The 23,400-nt window shown below is 52.7% G+C and overlaps 2 protein-coding genes across 10 annotated transcripts in view; both read right to left on the bottom strand.

The window, feature by feature from the left end:
• Window positions 1-12,237, bottom strand: part of ZBTB22 (zinc finger and BTB domain containing 22) — a 41,626-nt gene extending 29,389 nt beyond the window's left edge. The window contains exon 1 of the mRNA XM_083601742.1: window positions 10,006-12,237. The gene's annotated coding sequence lies outside the window, so the exon portion shown is untranslated. The remainder of the gene's footprint in view (window positions 1-10,005) is intronic.
• SYNGAP1 (synaptic Ras GTPase activating protein 1) overlaps window positions 7-23,400 on the bottom strand; it is a 55,578-nt gene continuing 32,184 nt past the window's right edge. For 5 of the 9 annotated variants that reach the window (XM_083600430.1, XM_083600429.1, XM_083600431.1 and 2 more), the window contains 13 exons: window positions 21,003-21,560; window positions 20,741-20,885; window positions 20,362-20,506; window positions 19,979-20,215; window positions 15,523-15,724; window positions 15,246-15,427; window positions 15,057-15,098; window positions 13,885-14,791; window positions 4,364-4,537; window positions 4,041-4,252; window positions 3,718-3,818; window positions 2,766-2,848; window positions 7-861 (listed from right to left, as the gene is read on the bottom strand). In XM_083600430.1, the coding sequence (XP_083456556.1) occupies window positions 706-861; window positions 2,766-2,848; window positions 3,718-3,818; window positions 4,041-4,252; window positions 4,364-4,537; window positions 13,885-14,791; window positions 15,057-15,098; window positions 15,246-15,427; window positions 15,523-15,724; window positions 19,979-20,215; window positions 20,362-20,506; window positions 20,741-20,885; window positions 21,003-21,560 (3,144 nt within the window). In that variant the 3' untranslated portion in view covers window positions 7-705. The remainder of the gene's footprint in view (window positions 862-2,765; window positions 2,849-3,717; window positions 3,819-4,040; window positions 4,253-4,363; window positions 4,538-13,884; window positions 14,792-15,056; window positions 15,099-15,245; window positions 15,428-15,522; window positions 15,725-19,978; window positions 20,216-20,361; window positions 20,507-20,740; window positions 20,886-21,002; window positions 21,561-23,400) is intronic. The other 4 variants (XM_083600433.1, XM_083600436.1, XR_014544860.1 and 1 more) reach the window with 3 other exon arrangements.

The raw sequence follows: 23,400 nt of genomic DNA, 5'->3' as shown, positions 1-23,400 counted from the left end.
CCAGAATATTCAGAAACAAAGAGGGGGGTCACTGTACAGAGCAGGCAAAGCCCTTTGTCAGAGGATGGAGAGCGCAGAATGGGGGAGAGGGAGGCACAGCCTTGCCTGGCGGGGACTGGGCAGTGCGGAGCTTTGGGGCCTGGGGGTCCTCCCCTTCCCGCCCAGCCTCCCTCCCCCTCCCCTCTGGAGAAGAGAATGAGCAGGTGGGGGCACGGGGGGCAGCCCCACCCGTCATGGCAGCTGGCTGAGGCAAGTGCGCGTGGCAAGGGAATCGGGACCAGCCTCCCCCCTGCGGGCGAACTTCCTGCCCCCCCAGCCCAGGGAGGGGGGCCCAAGAGGGACCAGTGCCCTCCCCCCCTTGCTGGGGCTGCTGCCTTGGGGAGGAAGGTCAATGCTGCCATGGGGGGAGCGGGGGGGGGGGGAGGAAGGGGATGCCACTCCTGAGAAATACCTGGGGGGAGGGAGGGAGGGAGGACCCCCCACTCTGTTTGGGGGCAGAGCAGGGGAAGGCGGTGCTCTGTGGGCAGGGGTGGGGGTCAGAGAGGGTGTGATGGGGGTTAAGATTGTCGTCTGTGTCCTGCTATAAAACACCCTGAAAATGCTCCCGCCCCCGTCCTGCACCCGGAGGCAGGCGGGCCGGACCCCCGCCCCGCCCCACCCACCCCACGCCGGCTCGGGGAGGTGGGGGGAGGCAGGGGGCGGCTGCTAGTGCTCAGACACGGTGTTGCGAAACTCTCCATTTTCCGTGATCTGGAGTCGCGGGGGCGGAGGCGGTTGCCCGGAGTGGATCCCGTTCCAGGGCTGCCCCATAGCGGCGCTCAGACGCGGGTTTGCTGCACCCACGGCGGAAAGCTGCCTCTCCTGTAACAGAGGGGGGCAAGAGGGGGCACTTATTTATTAACGTTGGGGGGTGCTGGCTCTCACAAGGCAGCCCCCGCCCTTCCCGCTTGGGCCCCTCTACAGCCCCACCCCCAGAGGCCAATAGGAGGGGCCTCCCCCCAGCAGCCCAAGGGGGTCCAAGGGCCTTCCTCCCCCCATTTGGGGGCCGCTTTGGGACTCCAGCTATGGGCTCCATGGGGCTGGCTGGGACACCCTGGCAGCCGGGTCAGCCCATGGCGGATCTGTGGGGCCAGCCAGGCGTCCCCACAAGGAAGGCAGGACTGCAGCCCCCCCTGTGCCCCCAAGTGGCTCCCAGCAAGAGCCGAGTGCCTGAGGCTGGGCTGTGTCCTTGGCTCGGCCCCTTCTTTCAGCTCCCCATAGCAACCCCCGCTGGGTGGAGACGCCCTTTCCTGGCCCTGCCCTGAGCCACCAGCAGGATAGGCCCCGTTTGGGTCTCAGGAATCGGGGGGCTCCCCCTGCTTTCCCAGAGGCCTCCATCCTGCCCCCTTCCCCCACCCCAGCCACTCCCAGGGGGCTTCCAGAGAACAGGCCTTCCTGAGCCTTGTGGGTGCAGGCCACTCGGCTGCAGCAGGCCTCCCCCCCTTTCTGATGCCCCCTTCCCCATCCCACTGGGGTGGGGACAGGCTTCCCTCATGGCTGTGTTGGGGGTGCAACTGTCCTCCCTTCTCCAGGGCTCCCTTCCCTCAAGAGGGGCACCCCGTGGCAAGCAGAGGGGAGCAGGACAGAATCCCCCCCTTCTCCAGATCCCACAATTCCTTTCACATCTTCCCAGGCCAGACCCTTGTGCAGGATGCGTGCCCCCACCACCTTTGAACCACCTGCAGGGGGAGAGGAAGCTGGGCAGGACTGACCCCTGATTATGCTGAGCCCGGGGAGGAATGAGGCCGTTATCACCCGCCCTGGTGACCCCAAAGGTGCCCCCTTCCCCATCCTGGGGCTCCCTCTCTAAGGGGTGGAGTGTCATCAGGAGGACTCCCCCCACGTGGCCTCTGGCATCCTTGCCCCTACTGAACCCTGGGGGAGGCCAGCAGTCGGGCACCGAGTTCCCCAGGGACAGCGCCTCCACACACCCCAGCCCCACATGCCGCCACTCCCGCCCCCCGGGCTGGCACTAACCTCTTGGGCCAGCTGTCCACCACCACTCGCCCGGCCCCCCCTGTGCCTGGGAGCGTCCGGCCCCCTCCTTGCCAGACCGGTGGAGGGGGGTCCTCCCACACCCTCCCCCCATGCACACAGGACCCTGCCCGCCCCCCTCCAGGCACATGCACACCCCCCCTCCCGCCCGGGAACAGACAGTGCTGGGTGTCCAAGTGGAATGCGGTGCGGACAGACACAAGACAAACGGGGGGCGGGGCAGCAGTGCGGGAGGCGGGGGGCCTGGGGTCACGCTGGGGCGGGCAGCATGGGTTGGGGGGCTGAAAAGGCCCTGGGTGCCCCTGTGGTACTTTCGGCCTCCCTAGGGGGAGGAGGAGGTGGGTGTCCAAGAGGCTGCTCCTGCTGCAAGTGGACAGAACCGCCCCTCCCTCCGACTGATGTGGGGAGGGGGCTGTTCAGGGGGGAGGGCCCCCATGCCCCACCCCTCCCCTCCCCCCATGGGCAGCAGGTACCCACTGCCAAGCTTTTGACTTGAGGACCTCCTTCCCCCCCAAAAAACAAGAACGCAGAATGAGGCTGTCCTCCTACAGGTGGGCACCCAGTGGGGTCCCCCTAGAGGGTCACCCCACACCTATAGGGACATGAAGGAGGATCAGGAAGAGGAAAGGCAGGGGAGAGGGAGGGAGGGGGGGAGGGGGGGAGGGGGAAGAGAGGGTCTACTCCTTACGGGGGGCGGGAGAGGGGCAAGGGGGGGCATGTACGGGACCCACCTGGTCGGCTACTGAGTGGCGAGTGTCCCCCCGATCCCTCCATGTGAGAAAAGCTGAGTCATACAGAGTTACCTGGTGAACAGCTAGGATGAAACGGAGAAAACACAGTGATTGGGTCAGGGACCCCCCCAGCAGCTGTGGGGCAGGGTGGGGAGGGGAGGGCCTGGGCAGGGCAAGGAGAAGGGGCAGGTGGGCATCTCCCACAGCCCCCCGTCCATCTCTTTCCAATGCCAAGGAGGCGAACAGGGGCTGGAGGGGGAAGGGCTCCTGTGTGCTGGGGGGACGACCCTGTGTGCCCCCCAGCCAGGCCACACATCAGGCTGCAAGAAGAGCCTTATGGATGGTTCCCCAGGTGTTCCAGACAGGAGATGGGCTTCAGAGGGCAGAGACTCTGGTCCTGGGTCCCGCCTGGCTCTTCGGGCATCTGCCACGAGGACAAGAAGCCCCCTGCTGCTCTGGGGAGGGTCTCACTTTCCATCGCAGGCACTCCATCCACTCCCAGGGCCCCCCCAGAACTGAACACAGACTCCTGCTTGGCAGAGGGGGAGCGCCCGGGACCGAGGGCATCGCAGGCCAGAAAAGGCCCAGCGGGCAGGAAGGCAGCCCCTCCCCCTCCCGGCACCCCCTGCAGCTCAGCGCCCCTCTTCTGACCCCCACTTCCCCCACACTTGGGCCGGGCCAGGCAAAGGGACTCTGAACCCCATCCCCCTACCCAGTGTGCAGGCCAGGTGTCAGCAGACGGGGAGCCCCCCTCCCTCCCTCCTTCCCTGCCCAGGCCCAGCCCCCTCCCGCCATGCAGAAGGGGGGAGAGGCAGAAGCGGACTCAGGCGGTGGCAGGGTGGGGGCGGCATGCCCAGGGGTGAGGTGAGCGGAGGACGGAGGGAGGGCGGGGAGACGCAGACAGGGATGGCGATGGAGACATGGGCTAGAACAATGACATTGTAATTTCCACCTGAGCGTCGAGCAGCCGCTTCCGCGTTTCGGAGGCGTCGAGGGCGGCCGAGTGATCCCTGCGCAGCTCCTCCTCCACCAGCATCAACCTGCAGGGACAGGCTTCACTGGAGTCAATCCGGGCCCCCCCACCCAGCAGGCAGGCGGCGGGAGCCGGGGCCGCCAGCAGCTGCGGGAAAGGGGGGCCGCCCGGCGGGAGCCCCCCTGCCCCAGGCCCCTCCCCGCCAGGGGCCTCTCCTCCTGGGGGATCCCCTGCCCAGCTGGGGGGACCCCTGCCTTCTGCCCCCTCCCCCTCCCCTCCCGCGGCTCCGACCTGCAGCTCACCTGCCGATGATGCTCTTGATCTGGGAGTCCTTCTCCACCTGCTGCTGCCGGAGGCGCTTCTCGCTCTGCTCCAGCCGCTGCTGGTACTGCTGGAGGATCTTGCTGGTCTGCTCCTCCTGGGTGAGCAGGCGCCGCTCGTACTCCTCCAGCTTCCGGTTGGACATGTGCAGCCGCTCCTTCAGCGAGTGGATCTCCTCCTCGTACTCTTTCACCTGCACCAGGGCGAGGGAGGGAGCAGTCTTGCAACCGAGTCCGGAAGCCGCCCCGCCACCAGCCCCACGGAGCCCACGCAGGCCACTCTGCCCCAAACCTGCCCCAGTTACCCGGTCCAGCCGACTCTCGTCCATGGACTTGGAGTACTCCTTCAGCTTGTACTCCTCCCGCTCAATGTGGGAGCTCTCAATGTCCGCCGAGAGGTGGGGCATGTTGGAGACCCAGGCGACTGTCCTCTCGGAGGCCGGCATGACGGGGTTCAGCGTTGAAGGCGTGTGCGATTGCTGCAGGGGCAGAAGGGGCACCGGGGGGGAGCAAGTCAGTCGGGCCTCCAACCCCCCTTCCACCAGGCCCCATCGCTCTCATCTCTGCTGTGTTGCACACCCCTGCTTTCTTCTGAGAGTCTGTTCACCTCCCTTGAAGCTTGGAAACAAGTCTCTGAGCAAAGTGATGGTGGGAATTGGGCCTGTCCATGCAAAGAGTGGACTGCAGGACATTCAGCCTCTCCCCCCTGGAGTGACAGGGCCCCTCAAGCCTTTTGCCTCCTCTTTCAGGGGCAGGATCCAGCCTGCCCTCCAGATTCTTGGCAGAGCTAAGAATGACCCCTCGACCCCACTGGAGGAGAAACAGCCACGGTGACTGTGCCCAGTACAAAACATGCTGCCACAGCAGACACAGACATTAGGAAAGTACGTAGCTCTACATTTACACCTCCGTTCAAAACCCTGTGAATCCGCACTCTGTAAGACTAAGAGAATGCAGAGGAAGAAACGGAGGTGGGGCACGTTCCCAATAAGTTCCATTTTTGGCAGAGTGGAGCAGGATCTGCTGAGGACCGGGTGGGACCCTCTGCATCAACGCCAAATACTAACAATCTTCTCAGTGGCTGTCAACCAAAAACAGTGTCAGCTGAGGGAAAACCTTTTCCTTGATACGAATTCACAAATGTATGAGGAAAGTCATTCTCCAGAAAGTGGGAGAAGCAACAAGAGGAACAGCCATTTTAGATCTGGTCCTCACCAATGTTGATGACCTGGTTAGTGGGGTAGAAGTGGAAGGATCATTAGGCGCGAGTGATCATGCTCTTCTGAAGTTTACTATACAGCGGAAAGGAGCAGCCAAGCATACTAGGACTCAATTTCTCGACTTTAAGAAAGCCGACTTCATAAAACTTAGGGAAGTGCTGGGTGAGATCCCATGGACAGTAATACTAAAAGGAAAGGGAGTTCATGATGGCTGGGAGTTTGTTAAGAGGGAGATAGTAAAAGCACAACTTCAGGCAATACCAATGAGACGGAAACATGGAAGGTGCCTAAAGAAGCCAGGGTGGCTATCTAAAGAACTTTTAACTGAGTTAAGATTAAAAAAGGATGTGTACAAAAAATGGAAAAGGGGGGAAACCACCAAAGAGGAATTCAAACAAATAGCCAGCACGTGTAGACACAGAGTCAGAAAAGCTAAAGCACAGGCTTGCTAGAGAGGTTAAAAGCAACAAAATAGGCTTTTATGGGTATGTCCGTAGCAAAAGGAAGAACAAAGAAACAGTGGGGTCACTCAGAGGAGAAGATGGTGAAATGCAAACAGGGGACACAGAAAGGGCTGAACTCCTCAATGCCTTCTTTGCCTCAGTCTTCTCCGATAAAGAAAACAATGCCCGACCTGAAGAATTTGGAGCAAATGATTCAGCAGAGGAAACACAGCCCAGAATAACTAAGGAGATAGTACAAGAATACTTGGCTAGTCTAGATGTATTCAAGTCTCCAGGGCCAGATGAACTGCATCCAAGAGTATTAAAAGAACTGGCAGATGTGATTTCAGAACCACTGGCAGTCATCTTTGAGAATTCCTGGAGAACAGGCGAAGTCCCGGCAGACTGGAGGAGGGCAAATGTTGTCCCTATTTTCAAAAAGGGGAAAAGAGAGGACCCAAATAATTACCGCCCAGTCAGTCTGACATCAATACCAGAGAAGATTCTGGAGCAGATCATTAAGCAAACAGTCTGTGAGCACCTAGAAAGGAATTCTGTGATCACCAATAGTCAGCATGGATTTCTGAAAAATAAGTCATGTCAGACTAACCTGATCTCGTTTTTTGACAGAATTACAAGCCTGGTAGATGAAGGGAACGCAGTGGATGTAGCCTACCTTGATTTCAGCAAGGCATTTGACAAGGTGCCCCATGATATTCTTGTAAAGAAGCTGGTAAAATGCGGTCTTGACTGCTACCACTCAGTGGATTTGTAACTGGCTGACTGACTGAACCCAAAGGGTGCTCATCAACGGTTCCTCTTCATCCTGGAGAAGAGTGACTAGTGGGGTGCCACAGGGTTCTGTCTTGGGCCCGGTCTTATTCAACATCTTTATCAACGACTTGGATGATGGACTCAAGGGCATCCTGATCAAATTTGCAGATGACACCAAACTGGGAGAGGTGGCTAAAACCCCAGAGGACAGGATCACACTTCAAAACGACCTTGACAGATTAGAGAACTGGGCCAAAACAAACAAGATGAATTTTAACAGGGAGAAATGTAAAGTATTGCACTTGGGCAAAAAAAATGAGAGGCACAAATACAAGATGGGTGACACCTGGCTTGAGAGCACTACATGTGAAAAGGATCTAGGAGTCTTGGTTGACCACAAACTTGACATGAGCCAACAGTGTGACGCGGCAGCTAAAAAAGCCAATGCAATTCTGGGCTGCATCAATAGGAGTATAGCATCTAGATCAAGGGAAGTAATAGTGCCACTGTATTCTGCTCTGGTCAGACCTCACCTGGAGTACTGTGTCCAGTTCTGGGCACCACAGTTCAAGAAGGACACTGACAAACTGGAACGTGTCCAGAGGAGGGCAACCAAAATGGTCAAAGGCCTGGAAACGATGCCTTATGAGGAACGGCTAAGGGAGCTGGGCATGTTTAGTCTGGAGAAGAGGAGGTTAAGGGGTGATATGATAGCCATGTTCAAATATATAAAAGGATGTCACATAGAGGAGGGAGAAAGGTTGTTTTCTGCTGCTCCAGAGAAGCGGACACGGAGCAATGGATCCAAACTACAAGAAAGAAGATTCCACCTAAACATTAGGAGGAAGTTCCTGACAGTAAGAGCTGTTCGACAGTGGAATTTGCTGCCAAGGAGTGTGGTGGAGTCTCCTTCTTTGGAGGTCTTTAAGCAGAGGCTTGACAACCATATGTCAGGAGTGCTCTGATGGTGTTTCCTGCTTGGCAGGGGGTTGGACTCGATGGCCCTTGTGGTCTCTTCCAACTCTATGATTCTATGATTCTATTCTATTCTATGATTCTATAAGTCCAAGAGGACGTCCTGCAGATGGCCGTCCAACCTCTGCTAAGAAACCTCCAAGGAAGGAGAGTCCACCACCTCTCCTGGGAGCCCCTTCCACTGTCAGAAAGCTCTTCCGGATGTCGAGTTGGAATCTCCTTTCCTGTAACTTGAAGCCACTCCTCCAGAGCAGGAGAAAAGAAGCTTGCTCCCTCTTCCATGGTTCAGCCCTTCAGATGTTTGAAGATGGCTCTCCCATCTCCTCTCAGCCTCCTCTTCTCCAGGCTAAACATACCCAGCTCCTTCAACCATTCCTCCTAAGGCTTGAATTCTTAGAGACCCTTGATCATCTTGGTTGCCCTTCTGTGCTCACATTCCAGCTTCTCAACATCCTTCTTAAATTGTGGCACCCAGATTTGGACACAGTATTCCAAGTTTGGTCTGACTAAAGCAGAATTGAGTGGGACTAGGACTTCCTGGACACTGTGCAGATGATTTGGTACTTACGTTACAAGAGCCAGAATCTAGTACCAAAAGGGTTTTAGAATTAATTCAAGATTTTGGCCAAGTTGCAGGATTTAAATTGAACAAATCTAAAACTAAGGTATTGGAGAAAAATTTAATACCTATGGAAAGAGAGAGGTTTCAGAATGAGACAGGTTTAACTGTGGTTAAGAAAGTGAAATATTTGGGGATTAATATGACAGCTAAAAATGTGAATTTGTTTAAAGATAATTATGAAAAATGCTGGACAGAGGTAAAAAAAGATTTAGAAATTTGGTCAAAATTGAAGCTTTCCTTGTTGGGTCGAATTGCAGCTATAAAGATGAATGTATTGCCCAGAATGTTATTTTTGTTCCAAACATTGCAAATTGTTGATAAGATGGACTGTTTCAAGAAGTGGCAGAAAGATATTTCTAAATTTGTCTGGCAGGGCAAGAAGCCCAGGATAATATTTAAGATATTAACTGATGTAAAAGAAAGGGGGGGATTTGCCTTGCCAGATTTTAAACTTTATTATGAATCAGCGGCTTTCTGCTGGTTGAAAGACTGGCTACTTCTGGAGAACACAGATATTTTGGATTTAGAAGGATTCAATAATACTTTTGGGTGGCATGCGTATTTGTGGTACGACAAGGTTAAAGCTCATAAAGCTTTTAAAAACCATATTGTCAGGAAAGCATTGTACAATGTCTGGATTAGGTATAAAGACTTGCTGGAGAATAAAACTCCCAGGTGGTTGTCCCCAATGGAGGCAAAGGCCGTGAAAAAATTTAATATGGAGTCTAAATGGCCGAAATATTGGGAAATTTTGGAACAAGAAGGGGATATAATGAAATTGCAGAGTTATGAGAAATTGAAAGATAAAGTGCGAGATTGGCTCCATTATTATCAAATAATGGAGGTTTTTAAGTTAGACAGGAAAATTGGTTTCCAGGTGGAAAAATCAAAACTGGAGACAGAATTGTTAGAATCCAAAACTAGGAACTTGTCAAAAATGTATAACTTGCTGTTGGAATGGAATACACAGGATGAAATAGTTAAATCGGCTATGATCAAGTGGGCACAAGATATTGGTCATAACATTATGTTTGAGGACTGGGAACGGTTGTGGACCACCGGTATAAAATTTACGGCATGTAATGCCCTAAAAGAAAATATTATGAAAATGATTTATAGGTGGTACATGACTCCAGTCAAGCTCGCAAAAATTTACCACTTGCCTGATAATAAGTGTTGGAAATGTAAAGAGACTGAAGGTACATTCTTTCACCTTTGGTGGACATGCCCAAAGATCAAGGCTTTCTGGGAAATGATCTATAATGAAATGAAAAAGGTATTTAAATATACCTTCTTGAAGAAACCAGAGGCCTTTCTTCTGGGCATGGTCGGCCAATTGGTGTCAAAGAAGGACAGAACATTTTTTATGTGTGCTACAACAGCAGCAAGAATACTCATTGCAAAGTATTGGAAGACAGAAGATCTACCCACCGTGGAAGAATGGCAGATGAAGGTTATAGACTATATGGGACTGGCAGAAATGACCGGCAGAATCTGAGATCAGGGAAAAGAGACGGCGGAAGAAGATTGGAAGAAATTTAAGGACTATCTTAGGAAACATTGTAAAATTATTGAAGGTTAGAACGATGTTGATTCAGAAATTAAGTGGTTATAAGCTGTAATGATTATGTGATCAAGAAAAGAAAGGTTAAAAATTATACAGAAATTAGGGGAAGGATTTGCTGAATTGAATTAATTAGAGATTGGAATACAGAAAGGGGAGGTATGAGGAGGTCGGGAAAGTAAGTTTTATGAATATAAGGGATTGAAATTATACTTGTTGTTGTATATGTTTTGTATGGTTTGTATGTATTTTTACTGTTTTTGTTTTTTGGTTTGTTTTTTCTATTTTATATAAATTCTGAAAATCTTAATAAATATTTTATAAAAAAAAGAAAAAAAGATCTGGACACTGGACTTCTGCTGATGCAGCCTAGAAGAGCATTAGCATTTTTTGCTGCATCACACTGTGATCCACCAAGACCTCTAGATCCTTTTCACATGTACTGCTAGTGAGCCAGGTGTCCTCCATCCAATATTTGTGCATCTGGTTCTTCCTGCCTACACGCAGAACCTTACATTTGTCCCTATTGAAATTCGTTCCGTTAGTTTGGGCCCAGTTCTCCAATCTGTTAAGATCATCTTGAATCCCAAATCCGTCTTCTGTGGCATTAGCTACCCTTCCCAATGTGGTGTCATCTGCAAATGGGATGAGCATCCCCTTAGTTCCTTCTTCCAAGTGGTTTATGAAGACGTTGAACAACAACAGGCCCAGGACAGCACCCTAAGGCACCCCACTGGCCACTTTTTTCCAGGAGGACGAGGAACCATTAATGAGCGCTCTTTGTGTTCAGCCAGTCAACGAGCTACAAATCCACAAATCCTTTCAGCCTCTAAGCAGTCAGGTGGAAGACGTCTGCCTGAAGATGGAAGGCCGGATCCTGACTGAGATGGTCCAGGAGAAGGGGCAGCGTCCAGGGTTCCCACACCGATAGATTCAACAGATCTGTAAAACACAGTCTCCTGGGCCAGAATGGAGCTATGACACACCCACCCAAAAAGACAGAGCCCTGGTCAGATAAAGAACATGCCCAATAGTCACCAGGGCCTCCATCCTCAAACTACCTGACTGACAAAGATGGTACCTCGTCTGCAATGATTCGGGAGGCTTTAACTATGTTAGAGAAGAATAAAACAGGGAGGGCAGAAGGTTTAAGATTCTACCTTATGTGGTGGCAATGCAAAATGATCAAAAAGGTCTGGGAAAAGACATATAAAGATTTGAAGAAAATGCGGAAAATGATTGTTGTTAAACAAAATTGAAGTTATGATATTGAGAGGCACAGGACTTGATGGATTGTTTGAGCGAAAGACTTTGTTCCGATTTGTGCGACTGGATGCCAGGCCAAGAACAGTCAGCCCCTATGAAAGGAAGAAGCTTCAGCCAAAGAAGATAAAAAAGGAGATTGACAAAATAAATTACCAACTATGCAGGACAAATTATTACAAAAATGGGCAATTGTTCAATGCATAATTATAAAGGTTTGTGTACAGATTTTTACATTAGTATAACTTGTAAAAGTCACTTGTAATAAGATTAAGGTTTTAAAATTGGATTGTTAAGTATATACGGTTTTATGGATGTGCACAAACAAGTATATTATAATGGAACTAAAGTCGACCAAAAAATGATGGCTTAATGTTTATGATTTTTTCTTTTCTGTTTTTGTTGTTGTTCTGTTATTTTTGGGAAATCAATAAATTGTTATCAAAAAGGGGGGGGGAGAAAATGTATTATGGACACAGGTCCCACTTTACGAATATTCACCAAGCAAAAATTCAGTTATCCGAACATGAGGCTTTAGTACCGAAACCTCCCTAGATGCACCACAGAGTCCGTGGTCAGGAACACGGCAGACATTTCCCCACAAGAATCAGTGGGATTTGTTTATTTGCTATGCAAGCAGAAATTGTGGGCTTGCTACGCAAATCCTCACCGAAAACTGGAGTCTGCGGAGCGAATTTCAGGGGCCAATGAATTGAATACCTAGAGAAAAGAGAGGAAACTATTCCTTTTCCATAGCTATAGGAGACGCTCCACAAAACGAGGAAAAAGACAAGCCCCTCCTGTCATTTTTGCAGGAGGCCAGTTCCAGTCCATCCTCTGGAGAGCGGCGCTTTTCCAACCTTTTCCTCTGGCCACACTTTCAGAACAAAAATCTGCTTGCACGGTGGTGAATTTTTTTCTTCTAATCTCAGCTTGTTACATACAGTGAAGATACCAGGCAGCCTGACACCTGGCTGCTTGATAGGGGATCAAATACTTATTTCACTTATTATAATGCACATCTATCTCTGACTTTTGTCTTCCGGGTTTCTGGGGGTTTTCCTGTTATTCTGTCTCTCACAGCTACAATAAACTTACCATTAAAATTATGATCTGGTCATTTCTTCGTCAGAGGGCAAACGGGCAAATTTAGCAGGTGATCAAATACTTTCCCCCCTCACTGTGTGTGTGTGTGTGTGTGTGTGTGGATGCATTTTAATCAATTGATTGCTTGTTTTCATGCATGTTGTATTACTTATATGATGTTAGCTGCTCTGAGCCCAGCTCTGGATGGGGAGGGCAGGGTACCAATTAAATTTATTTATTTATTTATTTATTTAATACTATCCTTGAATTTTGACACCCCCCTTTCCCCCCCCCAGCCCTCCTTTTGGACTCGTGAGGGAAACGTTCCTCTCTTTCGTTCTGCATGGAGGCGACTGAGAAGGACCTTCTTGTCCTGAACCGCTCTGAGGTTTCCTCTCATGCTGCAGCACAGATGAGAGGGGAGAAGGCCTTCTGAATCCTCCTGCCGGCCTGCCGGTGGGAGAGGGAGAGGGAGAGGCCGCTCTCGGCAGGGAGACATTTGGAGCCTCCCCAGGGGAGAAAAAAGGCGGGAAAGGCCTCAGTGAGAGAAGGGCGCCCACGTCTCTGCCCGCCTTCCTCGCCATCCAGCCTCTTCTGAGGAGAAAGATGTCTCAACTCAACACTTTCAGGTAGGTAGCCGCGTTGGTCTGATGCAGTTGAAATATATAAAAATAAAAAAGAATTGTCCAGTAGCACTTTAGAGACCAACTAAGTTTGTTCTTGGTATAAGCTTTCATATGCATGTGCATCTGCAGGAGCACAGCTGGATGCCTTCATCTGCCCCAGCTGCAACTGAACACGTCTCTCCCCTATTGGTTTCTGCAGCCACAGCAGGCACTGCAAACTTCCAACAGTTTGACTTCAGTTCAACAGGTGCACTCCTCCCTTGTATCCCAAGACAGATGGGAGTGATCACAGTGCATTACAGGTGGAGCAAAATACAACTTAAAAAATCACCAAGAGAAAACAATCAAATGTACAATCTTGAGATCCTGTATGATCTCGCTGTCCTAGGGGCTGAAAGCAGACTTCTCCCCCGCTCAAAGTGAACAAAAAAGACAATGACCGCACCGGCTGATCTCTTCAGGGAGATCCTGCTTCCTGGCAAGGAGAGCTGCACTCGTGGCATGCACTGAACTCTGCAGGAACATTTCTGCCTTGATTGGAATTGCCTCTTTCCTCTCTCATGCAGAGACTGACGCAAGGCTGTGATCCGCGCCATCCTCCCCTCATTCACCAAAATTGCCAGCTCATAGCACCTCGAGAGAAAGCCTTGTGCTGGCACGCAGGGCCAGGAAAAAGAAAAGACAAAACACCTAATTTTTAAAGACCTAAGGGGAAAGGAAGCTAAAAGGAAGAGACCCCCCCAACCTATTATTCCTACTATCACACAGTATAACAGGAAAGGCAAACCAGACACACATAGAAGAGGACTTGAGGCAAGGTGAGGGTAAGAATGGTCACCGTGTCAGGGTAGGACCCGGGAGAGACCTCGGCTCAAATCCCCGCTCCGCCACAAAGCTCAATGGGGGGCTTGGGACAAGAACCGGCTCCCAGCCCCGCCTGCCTCGCAGGGTTGTTGGGAGGGGGAAATGGGAGGGAGAATCATGCCTGCATTCGGGGGCTCCCTGGAGAAGAAATGCATGCAAGAGTAATCTTGTGACTCGCCCTGAGGTCAGTACATCAATCTAATAAATAACAGTAACGAGTAACTGCACACTTTTAAAAGCCGCTTGAAGCCGCACCTTGTCCACTACCTCTGATCCACTAGATCCCACCTGGTTTTCATCTGCACCGGCAGCTGACCTTTCAAGCCTGGGCAGAGGGGCCGGGGTGGGGGGCGGGTTTCCCAGGGAGGTTGCTTCTGCTGCCTGCTCACCTGCTTGGTGATGGATGGCTTGAGGGCGGAGGGGGTCTCCTTGCTGACAGACTGCTGGCGGGGGCGCGCCTGGCCATAGGTGGGCTCGGGCTGCAGGAGGTTCCCGCTGGAGGGCCGGGGCTTCTGGGCAGAGGAGACGGTCAGCTGCTGGGACTTGCCCCGCTGCAGCTGGGGCTGGGGCTGGGGCGGGGCTGTGCGCTGGGGCTGGGGCCCGATGGTGATCTGGGGGGGCGAGAGCATGTTCTGCAGGTTCTCCTGCAGGGAGAGCTGGCGCTTGGTGAACTCGGAGCCCTGGCGCGTGAACTCGTCGCTGTAGCTGTGGCTGTGGATGATGTGCTTGCTGGCCGAGAGGTCTTCGCTCTTGCTGTAGCCGTGGAAGGGGGCGAAGGCGTCCGGGTTGCCCTCCGCCGGCCGGTGCGGGTGGGCGTGGCTGTGGAGGGGGACGCCGGCCGGCCCGTCGGAGGCCATGTGGAAGAGGGGGTTCTGGAAGGAGAGGGGGATCCTGAGCTGCTGGGCCGCCGAGGAGGAGGTGCCTCCGCCGCCCCCGTCGGCGGTGACCCCCATCTGGCTGAGGCGCAGGCCGGCAGCGATGCTGGAGCCGCTGCCCTGCGAGAGGCGGCTGTGGCGCAGGCCCAGCCCGGCTGTGATGGAGGCCTGGCTGCTGTTGAGCATGTCGCCCGCGCTGTGGAGGTTGGAGATGCTGTTCATGCGGCTGTCCTGGAGGTCCAGCATGGAGACGCTCTTGTTGACGCTCAGCACCTTCTGGTCAGGCTCGGTGATGTCGGAGCTGCTGGTGCAGTAGGCCGGGGAGGAGCGGGCCAGCGGGGGGCGGGTCACAAAGAACATGTCCTTGGAGCCCCCCTTCTCGCCCTTGGTGGGCGACGGCAGGCGGGTCATGTCCATGGAGCTGCAGGGGGGAGAGAGCAATGGGGGTTGGCCGGATGAGGCCCCTCTGCAGGAAAGGGGGCAGCGGCGGCGGCGGCAGCAGCAGCCCCACTGCCCTGGGGAGTGCCCCCTGCCCCTGCCGGCCTAGAAGGCGGGTCCAGGAGCCCCGAAGAGGGCACAGCCAGTCACAAAGGGGAGGGGCGGCCCCCTCCCAGGGAGAGAAGCCCCCCCCCCGCACTCTGGGCCCAGCACAGCCCGCCTTCCTCTTGGGGCCTGGCCAGACTCACCTGTTCATGCCTCGCATCATGTAAGGCTGCATGTCGACAGAGCTGTGGGGGAAGAGGGAAAGTCAGGCTAGAGACCCGCAAGGGGGGGAGCTTTCCAGGTCCCTCCTGCACCCCGACCCGCAGGGCCCATTCCCATTCTGCGCAAATGCAGAGCAGGCTCCCTCCGCCCCCCTGTGCCGCCCGCCTGACCTGTTGAGGTCCCGCATCATGTAGGTGGACTGCATGTCGGTGGAGGGTCCCCGGAGGATGACGGGCTTGGCCTGGAGTCGCTCGCCCTGGTGGCTGGGTTGGCGCTGGATGTGGGGGTTCCTGAGAGCGAGGCTGATGTCGTTGAGGAGGCGGGGCAGGGGGCCCAGCTTGATGAGGGCTTCCTGGCGGGGAAGAGAGGCGGGCTGGGGGTCAGAGAGGGGGGAGGAGAAGCCGCTGGCCCCGCATCCCCCTCCCCCACCCTGGGCGGGGCCAGCACCTTGCTGAGCTGAGGCATGACCTCCCAGAGGAGGGCGTGGAGGGTGGAGAGCTCCCGGCCCAGGTCGATGTAGCCCTCGAAGCTGCTGCTGTTGGTGAGGGTGTCCAGGTTGGAGATCTCGTACAGGAACTGCTGCATGCTGGACCACTCCAGCTCCAGGAACTCGTTCATGAAGGCCATGTACTCCTCTTTGCTCCCAAACCTGAGGGGGGCACAGGGGAGGGAGAAGGCAGCCATTGAGGACCCCCCTTGCACCATCGTGTCCGTGGAGCAACTCCTGCCTGCTCTCAATTTATCCCCCCCCCCAGTGTTGTTCTGATGGACTAGGCTACAGCAATGCGTCAGACATGGAACTGCCCTTGAAGCCAGTTTGCAAACCACAGCCATGGCAGAATTACGCAGCCAGGGGGCCAAGCAGGGCAGGGTGCTTCCTTGTGTCTGAAGCTGAAGGAGGCAACCGAGGAGCCTGCAAGCCTCAACAGGGGGTGTCCTTGGATCAACTGCTGCCCACTTTATTGTCCCTGGTGCTGCTGGTTTGAATTATTATTATTATTATTATTATTATTATTATTATTATTATTATTGATATCATAGAATTGTAGAGTTGGAAGGGACCTCAAGGGTCCCCTAGTCAATCCTGCAATGCAGGAATTGCAACGAAAGTGATTTATTCAATAGGTTTATTTAAAACCATAATTATCCTGCCCTTTAGGGTACTGACCCTTCTCAGGCAAAAGCAACCAGTAAAATAAGAAGCTATTAAGACAAGAAAAAGGCCAATGAATGAAGAGAAGAGCAAGCGGCCTGAAGCAGGAGGAGCCACAGCCGTGCTTGGAAGAGAAGCCCGCTGAGACTCAGGTAAAAGGGGGGTGGAATGAAGCAGGGAGCCGGTCCCTGCCCCTCGCTGGCCCTCGCTGGCCTCCCGTCAAGGGCAGAAAGGGGCCCAGCTTCAGGCTTGGGGTCTCCAGGGAACGGGGTCCCAAACCCCGGGGAGCATGAAGAGCTGACCAGGAGCAGTGTCTCCATCGAAGCGGCCAGGAGGCAGCGCTGCTGAGCCAGAAGTGGCCCCCGCTCTCCTCGCCCTGCAGCCCCTGGCCCCCCGGAGGCACTTCCACCCCCCAGCCGGGTCACAGAGGGGTGAGACCCGCCCTGCCCTAGGGAAGGCTGAAACTGGCAAACAGGGCAACATTAGTCAGAGGCATTTTTTAAATTATTGTTCATTTTTCGGTTTATATTATACATTTTCCATCCTATCAAATCCCATACAGACTTGCCAACCTCTCTTTCATTGATATCACTGAATCGCCTTTGCACCTCCATCCTTTTTCCCTTCCCTTCATGATTACTTATTTTGTCAGCTGCTGATCACAAACTTAACCCGACTTGCAAATTAACTTTAATACTGCTTCGTTTTAAATACTCAACATATCTCTCTTTCCATCTATATTCCTTATTTTAGTTGTCATGCTCGCTAGTTCAGCAAATTCTATTAATTTATGTAGCCAATGGTCTCTTGTCGGGATAGCCTCTTTCCAACTTTTTGCATAAACTATTCTTGCAACTGCTGTTGCGTATAGGAACAAGCTTTTGGATAATAATTTTGGTTTTTTCCTTATTAATATGGAATCTGGCAAGATTTCCAAATTTTGTTATAACTTCTAAAGCTTTTGGGACGCTCTTTAAAGGATTTTCCAGTGTCAAAACTATGTAGTCCGCAAATGCTTGAAGTTTGTAATTTCGTTGTCCTGCTCGAATCCCTACGAATTTTCTTGGGAAGGACTTCAAGTACCAAAATGAATTAACAGTGGGGACAACAGACAGCCCTGTCTTGTCCCTTTCTGTATACTACATTCTTCCATTACTTTGCCATTAATAGGTATGTTTGCTCTTTGTGATAAATTGCTTTAATTCCACCCCCCCCCCAAGTCCATGGTTTCTAAAACCTTCTCTATAAACATCCATGAAATGTTACTGAACACCTTCTCTGTATCCAGGAATAGTATTACTGCCTCTTTGTCATTCCTCCTCATCCGTCTGCCAGATAAAAAGCCTGTTTGATCTTCGTGTACCTTCAATATTTCTCTCAGCCTTTTGGCCAGGATTATAGCATAATACAAGTTTATAATAATTATTTAATAAAGAGATAGGCCTAAAGTTTTTTGGGTGAGGTATAGCCAAATCTTGTTTTGGGATTAGTATTAGGAACACATTTTTCCATTACTCTGGAATATTTTCACCTTTTAAAGCTCCAGCCATCACTTCTTTCAGCGGGAGTACTATGATTTCCTGTTGTGTAGTGCATAGCTGAGAACCCATCAGGTCCTGGATATTGTGCTTATTTTTGCTTGTTGAATTGCAGTGTCTATCTCCACCGTTGGAATTGGTTCACTGAGGCAAGTTGGGCAAGGAGGTTTAGATTCAGTAATGTACCTTTGTGTCATCTCCTCCTTTTCTCCTCCCTTTGTGTATAATTTTGTGTAGTATTTCTGAAATTCCTTATTAATGTATTTTAGGTTGTAGATTATTCACTCTTCGGCTGCAATATTGTTTATAGTGTTTAAATTTCTTCTCTTTTTTCAGTTCCCATGCTAGTAGTTTCCCAGGTTTATTTGCCAATTCAAATTGTTTCTGTTTGAGTGCTTTAGTTCTGTTTAGTTCTGTTCCTCCTTTTAGTCCTGTTTTATTTACCCCAGAATGTATGCATGCTCAAATTAGCTTTTTGTAGTTTTAACATTAACTTTGTCCCCACGTGGTTTTTTTTTTTTTTTTGGAAATGTTCAGAGGAAATCTGATTGGTTCTTACGAACACTGTGTAAAGAGTTCTTTTGTTAATAAAACGGCCTGGAAGAGGGAGTGGCGATACGCACTCCTCCCAGAGTCTTGCTGGTCAAGCCTCGTGTGTCTTTGATTAATCAGGGTCCAATCCTTCCTTGCTTTTGGAACTCAACACTCATGTTTTGTACGATTTTTGTATCTCCGTTAGGCCCATCGATTACACCATTTTGAAGAAGGTCTCTGGTAGTTTCCCTTCTTTAGCTTGGCCACATTTGCTTATTTTATCATGTTCTAATGCTATCCCTCCACTGAAATCGCCCATTATTATTAGTTTGTCATTGTAAAACTGAGATTTACCTTAGTCAAAGGCATTCCTTGCCCCTCTCACCATGGCTGACCCGCCCTTGAGGGCACCCTCTTTTGGGGGATCACTGTTTTAACACATGAACAGTAGAGGCGTGCAGGTCCCCTTTACCAAACACAATGCGTTACGTGGAAATCGCTGGCTGGCAGAGGTTTGCATAGCGAGTTCACAATTTCCATTGGTTCCTATGAGAACATTTCTAATACGTTTTCAGCCATGGAATTTCTGCCTCACAAAGCCTAAATAAACCCAGGAAAGCCCTCTGAAACCTTTCTGTTCCTCAGCCAACCAGCAAAAGGCAAACAAGGAAGTAAAAAATGATGTTTGGATATCTGAATCTGCAGTGCATATAGCAAGGTTTGGGTACAAATGCCTTGTGTTAAGTGAATTTTCACATGTATCTGTGTCTACGTGGCTCTTTTTTGGAGGAGGGCTTCACTTACAGGAACTAAACTTTTTGGGGGGCACAGTGATATTGGGGGGGGGCACAACTTAGGCCCCCCAGTAGGATAATGAGGATTATTAGCAAGTGTCAGATGCTTTTTTCGGTCAAGTGGCCCAACCACAAGAGTGTAAGCACTGGGAACCGCATATATAAACTCCTTAAGAAGGCCGGTCTGCTGGCTCCCACCCCACTAAGAAAGGACCAAAACAGAACCTGAGAGCACTCTGCAGGCGGGGTGGGGGGTCACCACCAGAAAGGCCTTGTGTTGCCCGCTCCACGCCTCCCTCAGCAGGGGCACAGGGAGAAGCGCCTCAAATGGTGCATGTGGGAGGGCCCAGCAGGAGGAGGAGCCTGTTGGGGGCACCTGCGAGGGGGCCTGGCCCCACGGATGCTCAGCACCCACACTTTGGAACTCCCTGCCTATTGACTCAGGCAAGACAACTTCACTGTCCTCTTTTCAGCACCTGCTAAAAACATTTTTCTTCGGACCAGCCTACCCAGCTATGCTGCACTTGCTTTCATCTCTTTGTGGCTTAATTTTTTCTTCAGTGTTTTAGATAGCTGTTTTTATCTTTCATTCATAAGCTGTTCTGAGGTTCTTTTTACAATCAAGTGGTGCAAAACTTTCACAAAATAAAAAAATCAGCTAGACTAGTCCGGCCTCCCCCCCTCCAAGTGGGTGGCTGTGCCTATTTCAGCTGAACTGTGCTGGAAGCAGCCCCAAGAGCCCTGGGTCTCAGAGGCAGAGCTGGGCTGGCGAGGGCTGGGTGGGCAGCCCAAACCCTTTCCACGCCTTTGCCCTGCTGAGCCTACTACACGCATCACAGCTTGTCCGTGCTGCCCCCCTCCCTCCCCGCCTCCCCGCGACTCACTTGGAGAAGTTGGCCAGGTTCTGGATGACCTTGGCGATGAGGGTGAGGGTGCGGGAGGTCTGCTCGTCCGGGTACTCCTGCATGAGCCCAAAGAGGCTGGGGGACATGACGGCCGGGCACAGGAAGCGCAGGAAGAGGGAGGCGCTGATCAGGCGGTCGGCAATGTCCTCCCTGCCCCGCTCAGCACAGCGCAGCCTCCATGACGCAAAGACCTCCTTCAGCTCCCGCGGGAACACACTGGGGAGGGGCAGGGAGAGGGGTGAGCGGGCGGCCAGGCAGGACCACGCCCCTCCCCCCGTGGACCGCCAGTCCCTGGCACCACGATCCCCACTTCCCCCCGCCAAACCGCTCCCCCACCAGCCCTGCCCGCTCCCGGCACTGACCAATGAGAGTTGACGACCTTGCAGAGTGCCAGCTCGCAGCACATGCGCAGGTTGGCTTGGTGGTCTGCCAAGGTGGAGGCCGAGCACTTCATGGGGTCCACCTCACAGTTCTCCTCCGACTCGTAGAGGGCCCGGATGAACTCGCCTGCGGGGAGACGGGGCAGGTGGAGCAGTCAGGAGCCTGGGGCTGGGGGCAGCAGCACCTCCATGGACACATGCCCCAGTTGGAGGCCCCCCCTCCTCCTCCACAGCTCAGGCCTGCCCTCCTCAGGAGAACCCCCCGCGACACTCAGACCCTGCTTCAGGGTGACTTACAGCCTGAATGGAAGGACACTTCCTCCCCTCCCCTCTCCCCCCAACCCACCCGCCCCCTGCTCACCAATCGCATCTTTGAGGTATTTTTGTCCAATCAGCTTGAGATACTCCTCTATGGCTTTGGTGGCCAGCGTGTTCTCCCGGAAGATGAGGTGCTCCCGGTCCATGAAGCGGTCCACCTCCGTCATGGCCATGTCGGACAGGAAGTCCTGCCGGGGAGAGGCAGAGGGGGCGCTAGCGGCCAGGCGGCTCTCTGCCCATGGAATCCCCCCCCGCCTGAGGCCCGCCCACCAACCCCTCCCTCCCCGATCCCCCCGGGGGGGTACCTTGGCCTTCCCGGTGCTCTGGAGGATGTGGACCAGGGCGCAGGCCACCTCCTCCTTGCTCTTGACGCTGAGGACGGGCTCCAGGACGGCGCAGAGCATGCGGTAGTTGTTGGTGACGTACTCGGCGAACTCCTTGTAGAGCTCCATGGGGAGGATGCTCATGGTCTGGAAGCGGCTCTTGACGCGGATGGCCGGGCAGCAGCCGGACTTGCTCTTGCTGGCGCTGGGCTGGCTGAGCGGGTACCACTGCTCGGCAAAGTGTCTCCCCGTCACGCTGGCGATGGGGATGCTGACCATGCCCACGTAGTTGCTCTTGTCCTTCTTCCGCTTCTTGTCCGTGTCCTTGTAGAGGTGCAGCCGGATGGTGCGCACCGCCGGCAGGTTGTTGAACTCAAAGTGCTCCCCCCAAAAGACATTGTCTGTCCGCACCTTGCTTGTGGTCCGGGCGTACAGCATGTCGTCCAGGCACAGCTCGCAGTAGTAGCGCTTCTTGGGGGGCAGGTCCCGCGCCTCGATGATCCACAGCTTCAGGACGTTGTCCACACGGCGGCTGTTGTCCTGGGCAGGGGGAAAGAAGGCGGGGGTCGGGCAAGTGGGAGGGCAGGCAGGAGGCACGTCCCCTAGAGGGCAGGCAGGGACCCCGGGTGCCAGCGGTGAAATGGTCACCGCAGACTCCAGATAATGAAGGAGGCAGAGGCCTTGCGCGTCTCTGGCCCCTGGGAGAGACTGGCAGGGACGCTCCAGGGGTCTTCCTTTCCCAGCCCTGCCTCCCTCGGGGGCTGAACCTGGACATCCAAGGAAGCTGAATGTCGGAAGATTCAGGACAGTTAACAGGAAGTCCTTCTTTATGCAGCGCTGAGATAATCAGCTTGTGCTCGGATCCTGCTTCTGGGTGTCTGGCTGGCCACTGTGAGAACAGGATGCTGGACTAAGTGGGCCACTGGCGTGAGCCGCCAAGCTTGTGGCAATACACTGTTCCTGACTCAGACTTGAATGCCTGAAAGGAATAAGCCTTGAGCTCAGTTGCCAGTGTGGACAGAGTTCACATGCTTCCAGCAGGTTTTCCTTTCCTCACCCTCCACCTTCCTCGAAGAAAGGAGCCATGTGGAATTGCTCCCAGTTGCAAGAAAAACCATGTGAATGGAAAATCTCTCTAAAATGAGATTTTCACAGCCTGCAACTTTGCTAACCCAAAGATTGCATGATCCTATTTCTAAGGAAACCAAGTTTTTTTAAGGTCATTTGGAAAGTTTTGCTTCTTATCATACTGCCAATAGTAGGAGACTTGCTTGCTGCAACTTCTGAAACTCAGTGGTTAAAAATCTTAATTTATTTGCAAAGCTAATTGCCCGTGATTTATTCTAGCCTAAGTTTGTTTTGTGGGGAATGCTTATTTAAAAGCGGATGGTGGCAGATGCGAGTCTAACAAAGTTTTAATGTCCTTGGAATAATTGTGCCAAGTCTGCTAGGGGAGAGGAAGAGTCTCTTCCAAGCCTCTTTCTCCAACAAGGAGAGGGGTGCTCTCTGTCTAATGGGCTAACTGCACTTGCAACACCATGTGTGGTTTTAGTAGCCTCGTCTCCAAAAGGATCAAACAGAAGCCTCCAATCAGCTGGAACTGACTCCCTTCTGAGGAACAGCCACAAGGGTCTTTTGGTCTAGGCAAGCAAGCGACTTGGGACATCCCCCCAAGTGATGCCCAGGACCTGGTACAGTATCTAAGTGTTCCTGAACTCACTGGGAATGGTGAACACAGCGCTCTAAATGGACAATGGACAAGAAAATCCAATGCTCACCACATTTGACTTTGAAATAAAAAAAGTCCCCAAAAAGAGGGGATTGAGAAAAAAGGAAGCTGAAAGGCAACGTTAAGGGGGTCAGATCAGAATGTTGGGGAGCTGCTTAAGGTGCCACGGATCAGGTGCATGTTCCTGACCTGAGGGCCAAGAGGACACCAGCACCGTTAAAGAGCAGAGCCAAAGAAGCTGTTGGAGGCAAGAAGGACTCCTCCAAAAAATGGAAGTCTTGTTCAAATGAAGAGGATAAAGAGCTGGGGGAGACTTGTGGAAGGAGCTAGCAGCCAGCAGCAATTATGCTTAGCTGATATTGCAGCTTCTGAGACCTTGTGATCAAAACTTGTAAACGGGGGCGTTTCTGAGGGTGTTTGGAGGGGAAGACCCAGAGTGCTGCCTCACGGTGTGCAGAGGACCAAGAGACGGGGAGGGCGAGGGACCTGCTGCAGTGACCTGCCACACCTGGGCTATGTTTGTCTTCCTGCCTGAGAAGGTGCAAAACTACACCTGCAGCAAGTGCAAGCTGGTTGCCTTCCTGGAGGACATAGGATACAGGCTCCCTTTCTGAAAGGCTGAGTCCCTACTGCATCAAAGGGACCAAGGCT

This window comes from Podarcis filfolensis (assembly GCF_964270895.1).
Source record: "Podarcis filfolensis genome assembly, chromosome: 2".
Classification (NCBI taxonomy): Eukaryota; Metazoa; Chordata; class Lepidosauria; order Squamata; family Lacertidae; genus Podarcis; species Podarcis filfolensis.
The sequence above is the reverse complement of the archived record's forward strand: the minus strand, read 5'-3'. Positions and strand labels throughout refer to the sequence as shown.